Source organism: Schistocerca nitens, chromosome 3 (assembly GCF_023898315.1).
Source record: "Schistocerca nitens isolate TAMUIC-IGC-003100 chromosome 3, iqSchNite1.1, whole genome shotgun sequence".
In the NCBI taxonomy this organism is placed as follows: Eukaryota; Metazoa; Arthropoda; class Insecta; order Orthoptera; family Acrididae; genus Schistocerca; species Schistocerca nitens.
In genome coordinates, this window is record NC_064616.1 from 729,656,244 (window position 1) to 729,680,803 (window position 24,560).

General features: G+C 43.9%; 1 protein-coding gene across 1 annotated transcript in view; it reads left to right on the forward strand.

Annotated features, from left to right (window-relative positions):
- Positions 1–24,560, forward strand: part of LOC126248705 (protein DENND6B) — a 218,310-nt gene that overhangs the window by 118,976 nt on the left and 74,774 nt on the right. Inside the window, exon 2 of the mRNA XM_049949995.1 lies at positions 15,849–16,121. Within this exon, the coding sequence (XP_049805952.1) occupies positions 15,849–16,121 (273 nt within the window). The remainder of the gene's footprint in view (positions 1–15,848; positions 16,122–24,560) is intronic.

The following is a 24,560-nucleotide window of genomic DNA, read 5'->3' on the forward strand; positions in this document are numbered from 1 at the left end:
GCAGTTGAGTCCCATAGTGCTCAGAGCCATTTGAACCATTTTTTGAACTGCCGCATCTCCCTGGCAACCACGATCACCAGATCTCGTATTTAGCCTCTGTGATATACTTTGGAGAGAAGGGTGAGTGGTCGCTAACCACCTTCATCATCGTTATCTGAACTTGTCCCTATTTTGTTGGAAGAATGGTATAAAGTCCATTGAAAAGCATACAGGACCGGTGTATCTCCATTTCGAGACGACTGGAAGTTGTTTTGAATGCCAACGGCTTTCCTAAACCGTTTTAGGCACGTGTTCTGTTTTTGGGTGTTTCCATATTTTTGTCCACTCCCTGTAGATGATGGTCGAGGACCAAAGGGTTTTCCCATATCAGTTGCACCTTCTGGTACCCTCTGTTGCCGTGCGGCATACTGACTACGCTCTGCTCCCTATCGGGGCGACTAATACATTCCACCTCCATACCGCTGCCTGCGGGTGGGTATCACCGACGCTCCTTGGCGGGGAAACAGTAAAAGCACCGATTGTCTCTTTGCTTTGTCATGTAGTGGTATCCCAAAAAACTTTATTGCTAAGGAGAAAAGTCTCGGGTTAGTTGCGAAAAGTAATTAGGTTCAAACTGCAGTATCAAATCAACACTTTGGTTTCCCCTGTTATAGACTGTCATATCAAATCACACGCTTTGGGTTCCCCTGTAACAAGACAGTTTCTTCATTTCAGTCTACCGTCGTCAAGCCTATTGTTTTCGAGTACAGTCTCCTTCAGCTGGTTATTAACACTCTCCTCTTACTCAGGTGTGCTCCGAAAAATCTCGCGCTCTCACGCTAAACACAAGCAAGTCTCTCCAGAAGGTTTAACAGCGCAATTCGGAAAATGCTCAGGAAGCAAAGACAGTTGCACTCGCGGTACAAGAAAGATCGGGAGAATGAGAACAGGCAAAAATTAGTAGAGATTCGTGCTGATGTAAAAACAGCGGTGCGCGAAGCATACAACCACTACCACCGCCATACCTTAGCAAAAGATCTTGCTGAAAACCCAAGGAAATTCTGGTATTACGTAAAATCAGTAAGCGGGTCGAAGGCTTCCATCCAGTCACTCACTGATCAGTCTGGCCTGGCAACGGAAGACAGCAAAACGAAAGCTGAAATTTTAAATTTAGCATTTGAGAAATCTTTCACGCAGGAGGATCGTACAAACATACCGCCGTTTGAGTCTCGTACAGATTCCCGTATGGAGGACATAGTGATAGACATCCCTGGGGTTGTGAAGCAGCTGAATGGGTTGAAAATAAATAAATCGCCAGGACCTGATGAGATTCCAATTCGGTTTTACAGAGAATACTCTACTGCATTGGCTCCTTACTTAGCTTGCCCAACGTAAAGTCCCGAGCGACTGGAAAAAAGCGCAGGTGACGCCTGTATATAAGAAGGGTAGAAGGACGGCTCCTCAAAATTACAGACCAATATCCTTAACATCGGTTTGTTGCAGGATTCTCGAACATATTGTCAGTTCGAATATAATGAATTTCCTTGAGACAGAGAAGTTGCTGTCCATGCATCAGCACGGCTTTAGAAAGCATCGCTCCTGCGAAACGCAACTCGCCCTTTTTTCACATGATATCTTGCGAACCATGGATGAAGGGTATCAGACGGATGCCATATTCCTTGACTTCCGGAAAGCGTTTAACTCGGTGCCCCACTGCAGACTCCTAACTAAGGTACGAGCATATGGGATTGGTTCCCAAATATGTGAGTGGCTCGAAGACTTCTTAAGTAATAGAACCCAGTACGTTGTCCTCGATGGTGAGTGTTCATCGGAGGTGAGGGTATCATCTGGAGTGCCCCAGGAAAGTGTTGTAGGTCCGCTGTTGTTTTCTATCTACATGAATGATTTTTTGGATAGGGTGGATAGCAATGTGCGGCTGTTTGCTGATGATCCTGTGGTGTACGGGAAGGTATCGTCGTTGAGTGACTGTAGGAGGAAACAAGATGACTTGAACAGGATTTGTGATTGGTGTAAAGAATGGCAGCTAACTCTAAATATAAATAAATGCAAATTAATGCATATGAATAGGAAAAAGAATCTCGTAATGTTTGAATACTCCATTAGTAGTGTAGCGCTTGACACAGTCACGTCGATTAAATATTTGGGCGCAACATTGCAGACCGATATGAAGTGGGACAAGCATGTAATGGCAGTTGTGGGGAAGGCGAATAGTCGTCTTCGGTTCATTGGTAGAATTTTGGGAAGATGTGGTTCATCTGTAAAGGAGACCGCTTATAAAACACTAATACGATCTATTCTTGAGTACTGCTCGAGCGTTTGGGATCCCTATCAGGTCGGATTGAGGGAGGACATAGAAGCAATTCAGAGGCGGGCTGCTAGATTTGTTACTGGTAGGTTTGATCGTCACGCGAGTGTTATGGAAATGCTTCAGGAACTCGGGTGGGAGTCTCTGGAGGAAAGGAGGCGTTCTTTTTGTTAATCGCTACTGAGGAAATTTAGAGAACCAGCATTTGAGGCTGACTGCAGTACAATTTTACTGCCGCCAACTTATATTTCGCGGAAGGACCTCAAAGATAAGAGAGATTAGGGCTCTTGCAGAGGCATATAGGCAGTCATTTTTCTCTCGTTCTGTTTGGGAGTGGAACAGGGAGAGAAGATGCTAGTTGTGGTACGAGGTACCCTCCGCCACGCACCGTATGGTGGATTGCGGAGTATGGATGTAGATGTAGATATATGTCTGGCTTTAACCAAGCCTTCGCGTTTCAATGATAGGGAGATTCACGAGGAACGACACGCGGTTCGGATTCCATGTTAAATGGTTGGTCCACCTTCCCCGGTAGGATTACAAGGCCACGTTAGGGACACAAAAGCCGCCGAATTAACGTCCGCTTGAAAGACTTACACCATACCGTTGAGTCACACGAAATTTGTATTACAGTAATGCAACACAAAACTGTCATGTGTGAAGTAGTAGCTGTGGAGTACGCTTGCAACGTCTGCACATAATTCTCGGCTGAATGTTTGAGAGTAGGCAATGTTGAAGATGTAATCCCAATAAGTAGATAAATTGGGCAACATTTTTGTGTCATAGAACATCTATAGGTCTCTTCTCAGTCACCTATGAATTCTCTAATCACATGTGCAGAAACAAATTCAAACGGTACAGTGGTTTCTACCCTCAGAACTGCGTGGAACAGGCGCTTGATGCTGATAGTTAACAAGCACAGAGCTATACACATTTTATCTGGAGTTGGACCTTACTAGCATCACTCCACAGCAGATATTTACAATAAATCTGCTTGCAGTACATGCGTATGTATATACAATCTAAGGAAAGAAAGTAAACGATGCACCATGAAGAAGTTACACTAACTGCTCACCAACTGCTGTCCATACAGGTATCGATGGAAAATGAAAAACTGTTAACTTTGGTGGGCAATTGGCTGAACGTGTAACGCTGCAGCGCAATTTCACCGCACAGCTAGCAACGATAATACACGTGGGACATATAGATACAAGGGGATACATTGTCTGCGAATTTAATTACGTGTACTCAGTTGGACAGTAATTTTGTGTCGCAGGCAGGCAGGCGCGTGAACTATATACGCCGATGTCAGTATTTGAGGGAGTAAGTGTAGTTGGGTTCAGAGGAGCCGGTTGGCGTAATTGGAGAATCGGTTGACATCTGAGTAAGAGCTGTGCCACTGTTCGATGATGTTGGCGGGAATGGGTGAACCATGGCCCAACACAGCGTCAAGAAGGAAGCGATCGACCTAGAAAGACGACAGAACATGAGGATCGAATAAGCGTCAGAGAGGCACCCAGAACCCCGGATTCATCATTGTCATAGATGCGACGTCCAGCTGGTGTTTCAGTGACCACAAGGGTCATTGATAGGCGAATCACAAAAAAGGGGCTGAGCTCACATCGCCCCTTGCGACGATACTGTTGGACCTCTGTACACCAACAAGCCCATTTGCAATGGTGTCTGGCACATTCGGCCTGGAATCTCATTGACTGGAGGAGAAATGTGTTCAGTGAAAAGTCCCGTTTTGGACTGAGCCCCAGTGACCAGCGAAAACGTGTCTGGAGACACCCTGGACAGCGGCGGGAAAACCAACTTGACTGTCACCCACAGTATGGCCTGACAACCAAGATTGATGGTCTGGGGTGCCACTTCATGTCATAGCAGGATCCTTTGGTTGTCATCCGTGGCACGTTTAGAGCACAGTGGTAGGTCGACGATATTCTGCGCTCCGTATTATTGCCCTTCATGACAAGCCATCCCGGGCTTACATTTCAGCAAGATAATGCCCGCCAGCACACAGCGAGTTTCTACTGCTTGCCTTTGTGCTTGCCTAAACCCTGCCCAGTTGAGAACGTTTGGAGCATTATGGGTGGGGCCTGAATCCATCTAACGCGCCAGTTGGACAGAATTTCCTACGATATTTCTCAGGAGGACATCTAACAACTTTATCAGTTAAAAGCCAAGCCGAATAACTGCTGGCATAAGCATCAGAGTTGGACCTGCTCAATTTGTGAAGCTCTTTTTGCTGAATAAATCATCCAGTTTTTCTGAAATTGTAATCATTTGTGTGTCTGTACATGTACACCACATCTATTTCCGTCCCATTTGGATAACTCCTTTGTGGTGCGTTTCTTTTTTTTTCTGAGTGTGTGTAACTGCCTTTGGGGTAGGACGATTATATATGTTGGCGGGTTACAAGTTTAGTACTAAGACCGAGATGAAGTTGTGTTGTCTCTCTCGCAGACCAGCCTGGCAAAATGTTCAGAACACCCTTAGACATACAGATCCTTTGGAATACATCTGTTATTGTTAATGTTTGCATCTTACTACACTTAACACGAACATATAAATACAATAGGGCGCTTCATCTCTGTGGATTCTTCACCAGCTCAGGAAGATTCTGCAATTGCAGTTGTTGATTATCCTAACAACTGGTAACGTTTCTGATCATTAGCCAACTAACTTGTTTACACTTGTCAAACAGTCATAGCACACACGGAAGAACGGCAAACTTTATATAAGTTTTCAATATTTCCCTTTTCGTACCACCTGTCATGAGGGTTAACACTGATTATTTCTATTGTAGAGAGTGTGTTTCTTAATGCACTAGGTAATAATATATTCCAGTTTTACAACGCAACATATTCGAATTTTGAAGTCTTTCAGCGTTTCCTCTATCTGTTACGTCACTCAATTCTTATGTCAAGTTTGATGCCCAATTCAGTTTCTTCGCTTATCACAGCGATTTTAACATGCAGTCACTGGGAATAACTCTGAGCCATTTGTCTGTGTATCATTTTGGTTTTTTTTCTGCATGTTATTGTCACTGATACAGGTTTACAGTGTTATTTATTGCTGTGTAATAAAAATTTTATGTAGCAGCTCATAAGGCACACATTTCTGAAGTCACTGCTAAGCAATGCTGGAGGTGGTGTAAAGATCGATGGTACTGGACAGAGATTTGGAGTCATGAAACACTCTGTACCTTGTGGCAATCCGATGGCAGAGTCTGGGTTTGGCGAATGCCGTCATGTGTTGTGTAAACTGTGAAGTTCAAAAATGGCTCTGAGTACTATGGGACTTAACTTCTGAGGTCATCAGTCTCCTAGAACTTAGAACAACTTAAGTCTAACTAACCTAAGGACATCACACACATCCATGCCCGAGGCAGGATTCGAACCTGCGGCCGTAGCGGTCGCGCGGTTCCAGACTGAAGCGCCTAGAACCGCTCGACCACACCGGCCGGCAAACTGTGAAGTACAGAGGGTGCGGTGTTAAGGCATGGGAATGTTTTTCGTTGTTAGGGTGTGGTTCCCTTTCTGCGCTTAAGAAAACGCTAAATGTGGAAGGATATGAAGACACTTTACAGGACTATGTACTGGGTACGGTAGAGAAGGAGCTCTGAAACGATGATTGTATCAGCATGACAGTGCACCTTGAATAAAGCAGCATCTGTGAGGCAATGGGTTGTAAGGGACCGATGACCATCGCAGTCTGGTCCCTTTAATCCCACAAACCAACCAACCAATGGGTTGTGGACAATAAAATTCCTGTAATGGGCTGACCTGCCCAGAGTTGCGAATGTAACACCCTTGGGGTGATTTCGGACGTCGTCTTCGCCCCATACCTCAGCGTCCTACATCATCCGAGGATGATGGACTGTCATTCCTCCACAGACATTCGAACACCTCATTGAAACTATTCCCAGCAGAGTTCAAGTCGTTATAACAGCGAAGGGTGAACATGTCCATTACTAATGTCCAATGATAGGTGTCTACATACTTTGGATCAGATAGTGGGTATGAAATTTCAGTATAGTGAGCGGCGCAGCCCCTCTTACTGAATCCGTACACTCAACGACTTACAACGGGAGCATGCAGCCAACAGGGCATCTATTTTGCTCCATGATTATAGTACGTACTTACACTACTGGCCACTAAAATTGCTACACCAAGAAGAAATGCAGATGATAAAAGGGTATTCATTGGACAAATATATTATACTAGACCTGACATGTGATTACATTTCTCCCGGGTTCGATTCCCGGCGGGGTCAGGGATTTTCTCTGCCTTGTGATGGCTGGGTGTTGTGTGCTGTCCTTAGGTTAGTTAGGTTTAAGTAGTTCTAAGTTCTAGGGGACTGATGACCATAGATGTTAAGTCCCATAGTGCTCAGAGCCATTTGAACCCCCCTTTTTTTTTTTTTTTTTTTTTTTTTTTGCAAACGTCGTCGAACTGTTCGTGCAGATGCTTGTTGTCTTGCAAACGTCCCCATGTGTTCACTCAGGGATCGAGACGTGGCTGCACGATCCGTTACAGCCCTGCGGATAAGATGCCTGTCATCTCGACTGCTACTGATACGAGGCCATTGGGATCCGGCACGGCGTTCCGTATTACCCTCCTGAACCCACCGATTCCATGTTCTGTTTACAGTCATTGGATCTCGGCCAACGCGAGCAGCAATATCGCGATACGATAAACCGCAATCGCGATAGGCTACAATCTGACCTTTATCAAAGTCGGAAACGGGATGGTACGCGTTTCTCCTCCTTACGCGAGGCATCACAATAACATTTCACCAGGCAACGCCGGTCAACTGCTGTTTGTGTATGAGAAATCGGTTGGAAACTTTCCTTATGTCAGCACGTTGTAGGTGTCGCCACCGGCGCCAACCATGTGTGAATGCTCTGAAAAGCTAATCATTTGCATATCACAGCATCTTCTTCCTGTCGGTTAAATTTCGCGGCTGTAGCACGTCATCTTCGTGGTGTAGCAAGTTTAATGGCCAGTAGTGTAGATGTAACATATGATGATGAAGTACGATGGACTTCTCAAGCGTTTTAGAGAAATCGAAGTTCAAAATTTTACGGACCCAGAGAATACCATTCAAGAGCACCAGCCGGCTAAGCCTGCGTTCGAGTCACGTGCTTTGTTTTCAGAAAATCTTACATCGCTACAACGAATCATATTTCTTCGAAAATAATGATAGTAATAGAAATAGCGGTGGTGGTGGTTCATTCACGCAGAGGTAGAATGGAGTTATAATGAGGAATCACGGCGAAATGAACATTTATTTATCGATACATTCATGCACATATCATAAACACATTATACATTGTTCAAAGCCTGTACAGACTGGTGTGACTTCACTACGATATGTGCATGAATGTATTGATAAATAAATCTTCATTTTATCATGAGCACTTGTTACACATCGCTATAAATGTATCACAGTTGTTATTCCTTTCCCATTAAACAAATTAAGATGAAGCGAAATAAGTATTTGGCGGAAGATTAGAAGTTAAAATGAAAATGACATTATTGGAATACTGTATGGTCAGTCTTCTAGTCTGCCGCTTTGGCTGGTTGCCTAATGCAGATGCTCGCCGGACGGGTTCTCGTGTAGTCCTCAGCAGCGTCGTAAATCTTTGAATCTATACTTCTCGAAGACACTTGAGAAGAGCGCTGTTATAGAGAAGCGTTTGTTCCGTCTAAGTATTTGCTACGGTGCTGCTAAAGATGAGCAATTCGTTGGCTTTGGGCTTCACTTATTAGTATAGCCACAATACGGAACACCTAGCATTTCGCTCAGGACAGTCTTACAAGCATACATCACCAACTTGATCTCATATTTTAAGGAGAAAGAAGTACAGAAATCAATATTTCAGCTCTAGCAATTGATTCCACGCGAAAATATGGGCCCAAATTTAGTCAATACACAGTTATGACCTTCTGAAAGTACTGTTTTTAAACTTTCACTCTGATTTGCCCAACTTTCTGTAGGGAAATGCAGGGTTGGTTCCTTTGAAAGGGCCCGGCCGATTTCCTTCCCCGTCCTTGACACAATTAGAGCTCGTGCTCCGTCACTAATGACATCGACGCCTACGGGACGTTAAAAACAGCCTTGCTTCCTTCCTTTCCTGAACTTTCACGCGCACTGGCTCTTTGTCACTCTCTCCGCCTCTCTGCAGCCGCCTAATACCCGAGCGCGCAAATGTACAGTGGATTGACAACCAGTCCTGATGTTGAAGACGAGAAAAGGAGAGGCGGGAGGTGGACCCATCTGCCCAAGCTGTTTTTAAATCTCTTTCGAGGACACACTACTGTAGGCGAAGTATAGTACTGTAATTAGTTTGAGTATGTAATACATCACCGAGCGAGGTGGCGCAGTGGTTAGACACTGGACTCGCATTCGGGAGCATTCGGGAGGACGACGGTTCAATCCCGCGTCCGGCCATCCTGGTTTAGGTTTTCCGTGATTTCCCTAAATCACTCCAGGCAAATGCCGGGATGGTTCCTCTGAAAGGGCACGGCCGACTTCCTTCCCCATCCTTCCCTAATCCGATGACCCCGCTGTCTGGTCTCCTTCCCCAAAAACCAACCAACAACAAACATGTAATACATCAACCTGATGCACATACATGTTCAATATTATTTTTACAATATTCTCGTACTGATTTTTTGCAACTGTGTATACACCTTAAAATCAAAATGAATACACCTAAATAACTGAAGAATTATTTGGAAATGAAGTTAATGATTTTCGACGTACAATTCAGTCATGCCAATCACGTTCGTTAATAGCACGTTTTCTGCAAATGTGTTTCTCTTTAACTGCGTCAGCTCAAAAATCCAAAGAAAATAACGCACAACAGCGATGTTAATAATTAAGACAGCGGTACGCTACATCTTTAGCATTTGTGTAACATATGAAGGTTGGCAGTGTTAAATTTCTGGATTACAATTCGATTATAAATTCAGTTGGGAAGGGCATACGGCAGAATTGCTGAAGCGCCAAACAAGTGCGCATGATGTCAGATGCAGAAGATATAAATACAAAAAAAAACTTGCATACTTTGATTACTTTCGTTCTATTATGTCGCACGGAATCTTATTCTAGGGTAAGTCATCAAACTGAGCAAAAATTTTTTGAGTGCAAACGCATGTAATAAGGCTCACTTGTATAAATTCAAGAACATCATATAGAAACCTGTTCCAGAGAACTGGGTATAATAACCACTGCTTCTCAGTAAAGAAATTTCTTGCAAATATGTCTCTATTTCCAGCCAATAGTTCAATACATTGTATCAATACTAGGAATAAGAACAATCTACATAAAGACCTAAAATCACTTACCTTGGTTAAAAAAGGGGTCCAGTATTCAGGGCCACACATTTTCAATAATTTGCCAGCAACCATTAAAAACTTGGTTTCAAATAAAGCACAGTTCAAGCTGAATTTTAAAGACTTTTCGGTAAGGCATCTCCTCCCGCTTTATAGATGAATATCTTAACAGGGACTGTTAGACCAGTTTAATTAAAAATGTCTGTTAAATTTCAATTTCGACAGCACTTGGTCAGAACAGTCAGCATTAGGTATGTCGTGTATGATAAATTGATTAAAAGCGCGCGACAATGTTTATTCAGATAGTGTATTAATTCTGTAAATATTAGCAGTTCCAGTTTACTGTACTGTATCCACAAATCTTGAAAATCTCCTCACACATGATCAGGGAATGAGTATTATATTCAAATATTCTATGTTGTTTTTATGTTATACTTTCTGACATGTTCAACACCCATGGGACTCATCTCATTTTTGTGTCTATGGAACGAAAACTGCATCTAATTCGTTTCGTTCATTTACACTGCATTTGTGAATTGCAACATAAAATTGTTCAAAGCAGAGAGATCTTTCTGACACCAGCAACAGTACAGGTTACAAATGGCGCACTTTGGCACTATAAACGAAGCATGTTCCCAATGTGAGAACAGTAATTCACAAACCTATGACATTGGACAGTACTTGCCGGCCGAAGTGGCCGTGCGGTTAAAGGCGCTGCAGTCTGGAACCGCAAGACCGCTACGGTCGCAGGTTCGAATCCTGCCTCGGGCATGGATGTTTGTGATGTCCTTAGGTTAGTTAGGTTTAACTAGTTCTAAGTTCTAGGGGACTAATGACCTCAGCAGTTGAGTCCCATAGTGCTCAGAGCCATTTGAACCATTTGACAGTACTTCGCGGCCGAGCAGTAGGAGAATGCAGTGGGGCGGACCGAGCGACAAACAACCAGTGCGTGCGAAAGTTCGAAAGCTGTACTTTCAGAAGATTGTAAATGGTTGCGAAAACACACTTGAACTCTAAGCCACAAATAATGCTGATCTAATAGAGAGCGTCATGACGGATACAGGAATTAGTAAGCATAAGGTCATTGTAGCGAGATTTAAAACCATATCAACCAAAAGCACTAAAAATAAACGCAAAATATATCTATTTAAAACAGCAGATAAAAATTCGCTTGGTGCCTTCCTAAGAGAGAGTCTCCATTCCTTGCAACCTAATTATGTAAGTGTAGACCAGATAGGGCTCAAATCAGAGATACAGTATCGATTGCAATTCATAGATTCATACCGCCTAAGTTAATAAGAGACGGGACTGATCCACCATGGTACACAAAACACCTCAGAACACTGTTGCAGAAGCAACGAAAAAAGCATGCCAAACTTAGAAGAACGCAAAATCCCCAAGACTGGCCAAGTTTCACGGAAACACGAAATTTAGTGCGGACGTCAATGCGAGATGCTTTTAATAGTTTCCACAATGAAACATTGTCTCAAAATATGGTAGAAAACCCAAAGAAATTCTGACCGTATGTAAAGTACACCAGTGGAAAAAAACAGTCAATACCGTCACTGCGCGATAGCGATGGAAATGTTACCGATGATGGTGTCATTAAAGCGGAGTTACTAAATACAGTTTTCCGTAATTCCTTCACGAAAGAAGGCGAAGAAAATATTCCAGAACTCCAAACCAGAACAGCTGTTAGCATGAGTGACATCTTAGGTGTTGCGAAACAAATCACTTAAGAAAGGCAAGTCTTCCGGTCCGGATGGTATACCAATCACTTTTCTTTCAGAGTATGCAGACACAATAGCGCCTTTCTTAGCAATCATAAACAACCGCTCACTTGACGAAAGGTCTGTTCCTAAAGACTGGAAAGTAGCACAGGTCACACCAATATTCAAGAAAGGAAATAGGAGTAACCCATTGAATTACAGATCCATGTCACTGACCTCAATTTGCAGTAGGATTTTGGAGCATATACTGCGAACATTATGAATCACCTTGAAGAAAATGACTTACTGATACGTAACCAACACGGATTCAGAAAATATCGTTCTTGTGCAACACAGCTAGCTCTTTATTCCCATGGAGTAATGAGTGCTGTAGACAATGGATCTCAGATCGATTCCACATTCCTAGATTTCCAGAAGGCTTTTGATACCGTTCCTCACAAGCGACTATTAATCAAATTGCGTGCATATGGAGTATCGTCTCAGTTCTGTGACTGGATTCGTGATTTCGTCACAGTTCACAGTGATAGACGGTAAATCAGAAGTGATATCTGGCGTTCCGCAAGGTAGTGTCATAGGCCCTGTGCTGTTCATGATTTACATAAATTATCTAGGTGATTATCTGAGCAGCCCCCTTAGATTGTTTGCAGATGACGCTGCAATTTACCGTCTAGTAAAATCATCAGACGATCAATTCCAATTACGGTGCGAAAAGTGGCAATAGGCACTAAACAAATAAAAGTACAAGGTCATCCTCATGGGTACTAAAAGAAATCCGATAAATTTTGGGTATACGATAAATCGCGCAAATCTAAGTGCTGTCAATTCGACTAATTACCTAGGAAGTAAAATTACGAGCAACTTAAAGTGGAAAGACCACATAGATAATATTGTGGGGAAGGCGAAACAAACACTGCGCTTTGTTGGCAGAACACTTAGATGCGTGTGACAAAACCACTAAAGAAACAGCCTACAATACACTTGTCCGTCCTCTGCAGGAATATTGCTGCGCGGTATGGGATCCTTACCAGGTAGGATTGACGGAGGACATCGAAAACGTGCAAAGAAGGGCAGATCGTTTCGTGTTGTCGCGCAATAGGGGTGAGAGTGTCACTGATATGATACACGAGTTGGGATGGCAGTCACTGGAACAAAGGCGGTTTTCTTTGCGGCGAGATCTATTTACGAAATTTCAATCTCCAACTTTCTCTTCCCAATGTGAAAATATATTGTTGACACCCACCTACGTAGGGAGTAATAATCATTATAATAAAATAAGAGAAATCAGAGCTCTTTTTTCGCACGAGCCATTCGAGATTGGAATGGTAGAGAAGTAGTATGAAAATTGTTCGATGAACCCTCTGTCAGGCATTTAAGTGTGAAATGCAGAGTAACCATGTAGATGTAGATGTAACTGCGGACTATCGGGATTATGGTCCAAATGTTCGCTTGAGGTTGATTGGAGGGGCTGATACATTGCTAGTGTGCTTTTATACTCCTTAAAATAGGTCAGGTAGTGACGTTTCCTTGTGATTTGCTTTTAACGTTCTCCTATTTGTGTGTAGTTTTATGATCTGAATGAGTGATTCTTGCAGTACAGTGCAGTGCAGTGTTGTGGATGATTCTGAAAATGACAAATAAATCTGGAACTGGCGCATGGCACAGGCCTGGAATAGCACTGAAGTGGCCGCAGAACAAGTAGCTCCCGTTCGACCGTCGCGTATCCGTCAACAGCGAATCCAAAAACCATAAGACGCTGTGAAGTGAAACTAGATTAGACGTAGTCTGACGAACAGGATCTGAGCACTGTCTTTTCTCTTTACCTTGTCGGCAAAATTCTAGCGATAATAGTTCCTTCCACTGCCCTGCTACTTTATGGTGCTAACAAAATTCTCCGTCGTTGACGCGTCACGAGTACAGTAAGATCTACCACGTCCAATGAGTGTAATAGTGGCGTAGCAGTTTGGAATGCCAGTACCACCCATCTACCCCCCCCCCCCCCCCCCCCACGCCCACTTAGTGTGTACATCTGTGTTCACAATCGTACAGCTAAGTGAAATACAGCGTGTAAAAATATATATATGTACAAAGTTTTAGTGTTTGGACGAGATAGAGAGACCCTTTTATGTGGATAAAATGGCACAGGGGCATAGTTTCTCCAGCAGGGGTCTTTGAAGATTTTTCACACTAGTTATGTGTACGGACGGTTATAAATATTGGTTTACAGATGTTGCTGAAAATGTCTGCCGTATACATTGATGCCCAACTGGCATATGTGTACTAATGATTGCCCAACATCCCAAAGCAACAAGGTGTTTTACGGCGTGTACATTTTGATGTCAAAGTTGTGATCATGTTCCTATAATAGCTCTAATAATGTACTTTCCAAATTTTCTGGCAGTTATTTTTAAAATGCTGAATTTCTATGAAATGCAATTTATTAAAACTTATTATGAAAATATGTAGCAAGTACTCACCACAAAATTATTTTATTTCATTTTATATGTTTTTGTCATCACCATCATTGGCGGCACCGGGAAACGTCATCTCTGTTGTCGATGTCGTCGTCGTCGTCGTCATCGTTGTTGTTGTTGTTGTCGATGTCGTCGTCGTTCGCGTCGGCGATCAGCGTCAGTGGAGGCATTGGCGGCTGCACCATAGGCTTCGACGTCTTTAGCAACATCGACGTACGGGTCTTTGGCATCGGCTTCGTCGGCTTCGATGTCGACGGCGTCGACAATGTCGGCCCTGGGATCTGTGGCTTCGACATCGTCGACCCTGGGACCGATACCGTCGATGTCGGCTGCTCCGACGTTGAGAACTTCGGCATTAGCGTCGACGTCGTCATCGTTATCGATGGCGTCGGCATAATAGACTCTGTCGTTATCGGCGGCGTCATCATCGTCGTCATGGGCGGCATCATGGGCGGCGACGTCATCGGCATAATAGGCATTGACATCGGCGGCATCGGCATCATAGGCATTGACATCGGCGGCATCATAGGCATAGGCACTGACATCGGCGGCATCGGCATCATAGGCATAGGCACTGACATCGGCGGCATCGGCATCATAGGCATTGACATCGGCGGCATCGGCATCATAGGCATTGACATCGGTGGCATCGGCATCATAGGCACTGACATCGGTGGCATCGGCATCATAGGCACTGACATCGGTGGCATCGGCATCATAGGCACTGACATCGGCGGCATCAGCATCATAGGCATTGACATCGGCGGCATCGACATCATAGGCATTGACATCGGCGGCATCGGCATCATAGGCATTGACATCGGCGGCATTGGCATCATAGGCATTGACATCGGCAGCATCGACATAGGCATTGGCATCAGCATCGGCATCACAGGCATCATTATCATTTGCATCATAGGCACAGGCATAAACATCATTGTTGGCATGGGCATCGGCACATGTGGCGTCGTCATCATCGGCGGGGGCGTTGGTGCTGTCGGCGGGGGCGTTGGTGCTGTCGGCGGGGGCGTTGGTGCTGTCGGCGGGGGCGTTGGTGCTGTCGTAGGGGGCGTTGCTGAGAGCACAGGGGTCGTCGACGACTTCACAGGCGGTTGCATCGGCGTTAGCGGCATTGTCGGTGGCGGCATCATAGACACCAACGGTGTCGAAATCATAGGCGTCGCTACAAACGTCATCATGGGCATGGGCATGGGCATTGGCGGTGGCAGTAGTGGCGACCGTGGCGGTGTCGGCGGCATCGAAGTCCACGGCACCATAGGCGGCATCGGCATCGTGGGTGCCGTCATTGCAGATGGCATAGGGACATGCACCGACATTGGTGTCGTCGGTGCAGTCGTTGTCGGCGCAGTCGTGGCCGACGCAGGTGTCGTCGTCGCAGGCGCCTGTGTCACAGTAAAAGTTGAGGTTACGTAAAGTTAAACTCGGAAAGAGGGTAGGGGAGAGTATGATGGTAACATGCTGTAACCCATCTAAGAGCGGAACTGTGGATTCGTGCCTGCACAGACACATTTCATGCTTAATTGTCTTCTGGTGAGAACTCTCCGTCCAGAACGTTACATAGGTTGTCTGGCAAGAATTCCTCAATCTAGTCGCATATGTTATAGGAGAATGCGTATGACATTTATTGAACGGCAGTAGGGAGTAATAATGGAAACCTTTCTGAAATGAAGACAATTAATTCCGCGACCACTGTCTTTGAATCTGTGAAGCTGCTGAATGAATATTGTTCCATTAAAGTTTATCGAAGTAAAAAAAGAAAAAAAGGTTGTATCGAAAGTTTCCGCTTCAGATTCTCGACTGTGATTTTCGATTCACCAACTGATCTAACGCCTACCGAAACTTGATGATACCCCTTGTTAGTTTTCTAAACATTTATTTTATTGAATTCATGAAAATATGTCTCTATCTTTTTATTTTGATACTTACTGTAGTGAATATTTTGTACTAACGGTTTTGTTTTATGATTTATTTACAGATAATTTACCCAGGGCACATAAATCTCTCGGAGCAAGAAAAATCTAATATTTGCTATTTAGCATTTCCTGACTCAAATTCAGGATGTATGGGTGATACTCAGTTCCACGTTCGCATACGAAGATCTGCTGGCAATGCTGAATTGATGCCAGAGCATCAGTACTACAATCAAAAATGCCCTGTACATTTACAAATCGATCCTGGATATTATTACGGCTATGTTTACTTCCGGCAAGTGAAAGATAAAACTCTTCCGCGTGGTTATTTCCAAAAGGTAAGTGCTATAAGAAATTGACAGATAGTTAGATAGATAAATAGACAGAGAGAGAGAGAGAGAGAGAGAGATTGTTAATAAATATAATGATTTTCTTTACATTCTCGACATATTTCATTTACTCTCATACCGCTAGCAAGACAGCTCGACTGGGGAAAAACTGCATTGAATTTGCGATCTGGATTAACTGTCATATCCGTATAATCATAGTGGCTCAAAATGACAAGTTGTGTCTTATGAGTGTCTATAATATCAATAGGCTGTATCAGATACTTATGAGGAACACCCCTCACTCAATTAAAGAGTCTACTGCGTAGATGAGTGCTTATGAATCAGTGTTTTAAATGGAATTAGTGTTTGATATAATGTATGACCTACACACACTGTGACCCTGAAATCCGTTAACATATGAAAATGCACCAATTCACGGAATAACGTTGGTATAGAGTTAAAACTTGATCCACGTGCCAGAAATGACATGGGGTTTTATTGAAACTTAAAACGAGTGCAATCACCGGCCAACAGATGGTACTTTCTTCGAGGAAATGCTGATGCTGCTTTTCAAACTGTCAGCGTGACGGGTACGAGGTACACCAATGTGTTAAAGAATCGCATCATTCATGGCCTCGCTAATAGATACCTGTTGTAAGGCACAACTTTTATGCAGGATGGCGCTACAACCCATATTGTTACACATGTGAAAGATGTCTTGCGCACATGGTTTGGATCGCGCGCTGAGCCACCACTGCCGCCATGCTTCGCTTAACAGGTCCCCAAATCTTAGTCCATGTGGTTATTGATTGCAGGGTTTAAGGGCGCCCATACCCGCGGGGGCGGGGGCAGGTATTACGTAAGTTTTTAAGAGAGTCGAACTGGAACTTTTTATGGCTACTTACAAGTCGCCATTCGTCTTTCAAAATATTAACAACATTTCATACCCGCAAGTCTAGCCCCCGCCCCCACAGTCTATCGTATGGACGCCCTTGGTAGGGTTGATGAAGTCGCAAGTTTACTGAGATCGTCCGACCTCATTAGGCATGTTAAAAGACTACACCATACTACCCATATGCTATACAGTGCTGTTTACAAGATTATCCGTGGGCTACACGTATTGTTGATGAATTATGGCCGACATATTGTGCATTTGTTATAAAGAACATAGTCTTTGCTAAAAATCCACTGGTAGAGTTTTGCACAGAGCATAATTCAATAATCGTGAACACTTGGTTTAAGAATCATAAATTGTATACGTGGAAGAGACCTGGAGACACCAGAATGTTTCAGGTTGATTATACAACAGTAAGGATTTAGGTACCAGATTTTAAATTGTAAAACATTTTCAGGGGCAGATGTAGACTCTGGCTAAAATTTGTTGGTTGTGAACTGTAGATTAAAAGTGAAAAAATTGGAGAAAGGTAGAAAATTAAGGAGTTGAAAGAACCAGAGGTTGCTAAGAGTTTCAGGAGTATTAGGCAACAGCTGACTAGAACAGGGGAAAGGAATACTATAGAAAACGAATGGGTAGCTTTACGAGGTGAAATAGTGAACGCAGCAGAGGATCAAATAGATATAAAGACAAGGCCTACTAGAAACTGTTGAATAACACAAGAAGTATTGTATTTGACGGATGAAAGGAGAAAATATAAAAATGCGGCAAATGAAGCAAGTGAAGGGGAATACAAACATTTAAAAAATCTGATTGACAGGAAATGCAAAAATGCTAAGAAGGAATGGCTAGAGGACAAACGTAAGGATTTAGCATCATATTTCAGTAGGGGAAAGGTAGATACCGTCTACAGAAAATTAAAGAGGCCTTTGAGGAAAAGGCAGGAAGCTGTATGAATAGCAAGAGCTCAGGTGGAAAATCAGTTCTAAGCAAAGAAGGGAAAGCTGAAAGGAGTATATAGAGGGTCTATAGAAAGGAGATAAACTTTTAGGCAATATTGTAGAGAGGAAAGTCGACGTAGATCAAGATGAGATGGAAGATACGATACTGCGAAAAAAATTTGACAGAGCTCTGATAGTTGAAACAAGGCCCACGGAGTAAACGATGTTCCGTCAGAACTACTGATAGCCGTGGAAGAGCCCGCCGTGATAAAAATCTTCCATCTAGTGTGCATGATGTATGAGGCAGGCGAAATACACTCACACTTCAAGGAAAATGTAATAATTACAGTCCCAAATAAAGCAGTTGCTGACAGGTGAGAAAATTACGGAACTATCAGTTTATGGTTGCAAAATACTGACACCAATTCTATACAGAAGAGTAAAAAAACTTGTAGAAGCCAACCTTGTGGAAGATTAGTTTGTATTCCGGAGAAATATAGGAACCTGCAAGACAATACTGACCCTGTGGCTTATCTTACAAGATAGGTTAAGGAAAGTCAAACCTACGTTTATAGTATTTTCAGACTTAAAAAAAGCTTTTGACAGTGTTGACTGAAATATTCCTCGTGACATTCTGAAGGTAGCATGGGTAAAATACAGGGAGCGAAACGCTATGTACAACTTGTACAGAAACCAGACGGCAGTTATAAAGAGTCGGTGGGCATGAAAGGGAAGCAGTGGTTGAGAAGGGAGTGAGACAGGTTGTAGCTTATCCCCGCTGTTGTTCAATCTGTACACTGAAAAAGCAGTAAAGGAAACCAAAGAAAGATTTGGAGTAGGAATTAAAGTTCAGGGAAAAGAAATAAAAGCCCAGAGGTTTGCAGGTGACATTGTAATTCTGTCAGAGGCAGGAAAGGGCTTGGAAGAGCAGTTGAACGGAATGGACATTGTCTTGGAAGAAGTATATAAGACGAACATCATCAAAAATGTAGTCGAATTAAATCAGGTGATGCTAAGGCGACTAGGAAACGAGACATTTAAAGCAGCAGGCGAGTTTTGCTATCTGGACAGCAAAATAACTGATGATGGCCGAAGTAGACTGGCAATGGTAAGAAAAGCATTTCTGAAGAAGGGAAATTTGTTAACAACGAATATAGATTTAAGTGTTAGGAAGTCGTTTCTGAAAATATTTGTCTGGAATGTAGCCATGTATGGAAGTGAAACATGGACGGTAAACGGTTTCGACAAAAAGAGAATAGAAGCTTTCGAAATGTGCTGCTACATAAGAATGTTGAAGATTAGATGGGTATATCACGTAACTAACGAAGAGATACCGAATAGAATTCGGGAGACGAGAAATTTGTGGTACAACTTGACCAAAAGAAGGAATCGGTGGATAGGACACATTTGAGGCATCGCCAATGTAGTATTGGAGGGAAGTGTCAAAATCGTAGAGGGAGACCAAGAGCTGAATACAGTAAGCAGAATGAGAAGGGTGTACATTGTAGTAGTCATTCGGAGATGATGAGGCTCGCACGGGATAGAATAGTATAGAGAGCTGCGTCAAACCAGTCTTCGGACTAAAGACCGCAACATAACAACAACACGCGAATTATTGTTTTTGTATCGTATGAAGCGCCATCTGTCGGTAATTTTGTGCACTCTTTTGCTTTCAATAAAGCTCTATTTCATTTCAAGCATGCGTGTCAATTTTTACCTCTGTGCCTATATTTTTCCGTGAAGTATGGATTTTTCAAATGTTAACGGACTTTTGGGTACTCCTGTATAATATGTTAGATCAGGGCTTCCCAACCTGTGGTCCGCGGACCCCTTAGGGGTCCGCCGGCTCTTTCTAGGGGGTCCGCGGCCATCTTTCACCAAATCGTGTAAAATAATCAGTAAAATTATTGAATAAAAATGTGAAAATCAAATTCATCACTATTTTTTTTTCGTGTGAAAAACATGTGTACTTTTACTTCAGGTCGTATCCCCAAGCAGCCTTTGTGGTTCCTAAGTGAGAACGTATACACAGTTTAGTGCCGGAGAATGCGGCTTCTCTGACTGTTTAGCAACAATACAGGGGTCGTTTGTGCGCTGGCTCACGGCGCTAGATGCGCTGAAACCTTTTACGCATGCGCGGAGCGAGCTTTGTCGACCAATCACAGCGCTCGCTGGCACGTATGCGGCCCCAGGCATCATTAAATGTTAAACTTGCCTTGTCAGTGCAGTACCTATTTCATAAGTCGATTTTTGACCAGTTTATTACTTCTAACATGGATCGGTGGCTGAAGTCAGGATCATTGAAGAAGGCTGCAGTTTCTCCATGCCTTCACAACAAGGGAAGTTTCCAGTTGAAATGAATGAGGAGGGAGGACGACCAAAGGAAGACTTTACATACATTTGAACATTTTTCTTCGGATTTCACGAAAACCACACACACACACACACACACACACACACACACACACACACACACGTTACGAAATATGCATGCGCCTTACACAACAGTAGCCAAATAGTGGAAATGAACAGACCATAAGTAACAGCTTGTCAACAGCGAACAGTTTGGTCGTGACGTTGATTGCTCTTGGAGGAAGAAAGCTCCATCGTGTGAAATTTCAATTACCAAGTAATTTTAATCAGGCTATAGTGTGTTGAACAACGGGAGTAAATCCACTAATAAGTGTCTGGATACAATGGCAATTCAAATTGGATCGTTAATTTCAAGTTGTTTTCATTCATCTCTAAACCAAAGACTATTGATACTTCGGAGGGGGGCGGGTCATTGGGAACATGGCACCTGCATTAAGAAGCTTTCAGTTCCCATGGGTTTAGCTCTGAAATTTGAAGTTACTGTCCTCTTGACTGACTAGGGGTCCGCCAGCTGAAAAGGATGGGAAGCCCTGTGTTAGATGATGTATGACAGTGGCTAATGGGCAGAGGACTTTTCTACAATGATGATGATTCCCGTGCCAAAAACACCGGGAACCATGTAATGTACTGCGCACACAACAGCCAGCACCATTGCACATCAACCGAAGTTACGTTAAGAATCATGAGTCGGCTGAGAAATGTGATGGACGGGAATTTGATTGAAGGCCGAATTGGTTTTAGAAGGAATACAGGCGCAAGAGATGCAATAGGACTCTTACAGTTTTGGGGAGAGACGTTTATCGAGAAGCAAACCTTAAGGATGACAAAAATAAAGTATCATAACATATTGACAAGTTGGTAGAAAAAATGGTTCAAATGGCTCCGAGGACCATGGGACATAACATCTGAGGTCATCAGTCCCCTAGACTTAGAACTACTTAAACCTAACTAACCGAAGGACATCACACACATCCATGCCCGAGGCAGGATTCGAACCTGCGACCGTAGTAGCAGCGCGGTTCCGGACTGAAGGGCCTAGAACAGCTCGGTCACAACGGCCGGCCAAGTTGGTAGAAATGAATGAAAGTGTGGGAACATGTTTCCATATGAGTCCCACTCGTGCACAGAAAACTGGACGTCACATGTCCACGATAAGCTGACTATAGCGCCGAATGGGGCTGGCCCCGCAACATGATGCAGTTGAAGGAAAGGGAAAAGACAGTCTGTGTCAATAAGCGAGCAGTTACGGTGCACTTTGGCGGTGTTCAATACAACATGACACGGAAACATTCGGATGATATCAGAAGAGGAAGAGTCATCGGGAAACTGGCAGAAGAGCGAAGTGTGACAAGTGTAGCCCAGGAGTCTGGTATTTCTCACAGCAGTGTTTCACGTGCATGGGGAGCGTTCCGAACTACAAGCAATGCTGCTCAAAGGAGAGGATGTGGTCGGCGACGGTCAATTACAGCAGCAGATGACCACTATATTGTACAACAGGCAAGAAAGGATCCCCGTCAAACAGCGGGTGCAATACCAACCACATTTAATAGGACTACAAGGCACACAATATCGCTCCACAGTGCACGGTGACGACATGTGGGTGGCTTCTTTCCGATGACCAGTACTTTTAAGTTCCGTTGATATCCGCACATCAGCGGCACCGTAGGCGGTGGTGCCATGAGCATAGGGATTGAACCAACGAAGAATAGAATCTTTGTTGCATGGGTTTACTGATCTCCAGATCTTTGAACACTGTACACTCATCGGTAAACGTTACTGCGACACTGTACTCCTTCCCCATATCTTTTCTCGAGCGAATTTGGCCCTAACTTCGATTTTATGGATGACAATGCGCAACCACATAGGGCAGCACAGGTGAAGGAGCTCTTGGAACGACAGAATACTCGGCAAATGGATCGGCCTACCGGTTCCCCTGACTTAAATGCTATCGAGCATGTGTGGGATACGATGGGGAGACATACTACAGCTCGTCCACGTGCACCAACGATCGTCTAGCATTTGTCAACCGCGCTGGTGGAGGAATGGAATGCTCTACCACGAGAACTTCTTACAACCATTTGGCCTGGATGGGAGCACGGTGCATAGCATGCGTTGCCGTCCGTAGTAATCACACGCCATATTAAGAACCATGTTCCGCTTCTGGTCCAGGGGACCATCCTAAGTAGCTGTGACTTCAACGTAATTACTGTCTTTGAATAAAAGTGTGATTTCTGTTCATCTCATCTTTCAATTATTGTGTGTACTATACTGGAGCAGTTCTTTTCATGTCTGATTCAAGTTTCATCTCGCCATGTTTCTTGACAGTGACAGATATTGCGGAAGTTACTTTCGTTATTCAGTTTTGCACAACAGTGTGCATGTGCGCTATAGTCCTGGGCCGCGCGGGATTAGCCGAGCGCTCTAAGGCGCTGCAGTCATGATCTGTACGGCTGGTCCCGGCGGAGGTTCGAGTCCTCCCTCGGGCATGGGTGTGTGTGTGTCCTTAGGATAATTTAGGTTAAGTAGTGTGTAAGCTTAGGGACTGATGACCTTAGCAGTTAAGTCCCATAAGATTTCACACACATTTTCTATAGTCCTGGAAAAGGCATTTTCCAATGTGGCTTGGAAAGCTTGTAGCAATAATGACCGGAAAGAGAGTGGAGTGGCGATTTATAAACTAATATATCAAAAAGTGTCAATGAAAGCGAGAGGAAAAAGTAGCAATGGGACTGAAATAGAAAAAGAAATAAGACAATGGCTCCTGCCCTTTTCAGTTTGATAAATTGTTGGAGAACTGTCCACTAGATGATAAGGGGGTAAAAATTGGAAGGAGGAAGATATGGTGTTTGGGGTTTGAAGACAAAACTGGTTCAAATGGATCTGAGCACTATGGAACCATCTGAGGTCATCAGTCCCCTAGAACTTAGAACTACTTAAACCTAACTAACCTAAGGACATCACACAGCCGGCCGGAGTGGCCGTGCGGTTCTCGGCGCTACAGTCTGGAGCCGAGCGACCGCTACGGACGCAGGTTCGAATGTGTGTGATGTCCTTAGGTTAGTTAGGTTTAATTAGTTCTAAGTTCTAGGCGACTGATGACCTCAGAAGTTAAGTCGCATAGTGCTCAGAGCCGTTTTTTTGACATCACACACATCCATGCCCGAGGCAGGATTCGAACCTGCGACCGTGGCGGTCGCGCAGTTCCAGACTGTAGCGCCTAGAACCGCTCGGCCACCCCAGCCGGCTGTTTGAAGACAACATGGTCCTCCTAGCAACGGATGAAAATGAGTTACAGGAAATAGTGTATGTCATTCTACATTAATGTAAGAGCTATGGAATAAAAGTCAGTGCAAAGGAAACAAAAGTAATGCTGACCAGAATGAGATTTTCACTCTGCAGCGGAGTGTGTGATGTTATGAAACTTATGAAAGGTCCCGAGTTCGACTCTCGGTCGGGCACACAGTTTTAATCTGCCAGGGAAACGTTAGAACATGAGCAAAGCTTTAAATGTAGGGTGTCCATTATTAAAGTTCTAGTTTTCAAACGCTGTAGAAAGAGAGCCTGTGCTCCGAATGACGTCAACTTTGAACAGCATATTATTGACGCAGGGGGAAACGCGATTAAATAAAAAAATTAACGAAAATTTGACCATGAGATGGCGCTGTAAGCGTCAGAATGTGCGCACCAACAGACTCACACCGTAGTTTGAGTCCGAGACGCCCACCATGGCTGTCTCCATGAAGGATGCGCGCTGCTGGTAAAAGCTTTTACAAGAATGGCGACTGTGCGCCTGTAGCACTGCAGAAGTTTCGGCCACTTACGGACATGAAATAAGGAATTGATCCGATGTCTGTTAAGGGCGTAAAGAAAATGATTACAAAATTCAAAAAGACCGGGTCTATTGAAGTGTAATATGGCGGGAGGAGGAAAGCAGTTGATCCGACGTCTGTCGAAGATGTGACCACAGCATTGCAGGAGGTGTCGAGTGGTTTTGTGCACTGGGAATTGCCCGAACGTTGGACATGCCTGCGAGCACGGTGCATAAAATCCTACGAAACATCCTACATTGCTATCCATATAAAATCATCCATGTTCAGGATTTGCTTCCTGCTGACCTCCCAGCATTCCTTGCTCCCACGGAAGTGGACAATGAATGACCACGGAACATTCTGTGGACAGACGAAGCCCATTTCCATTCTCAAGGACATGTCAATTCGCAGAATTGCAGAATATGGGCAA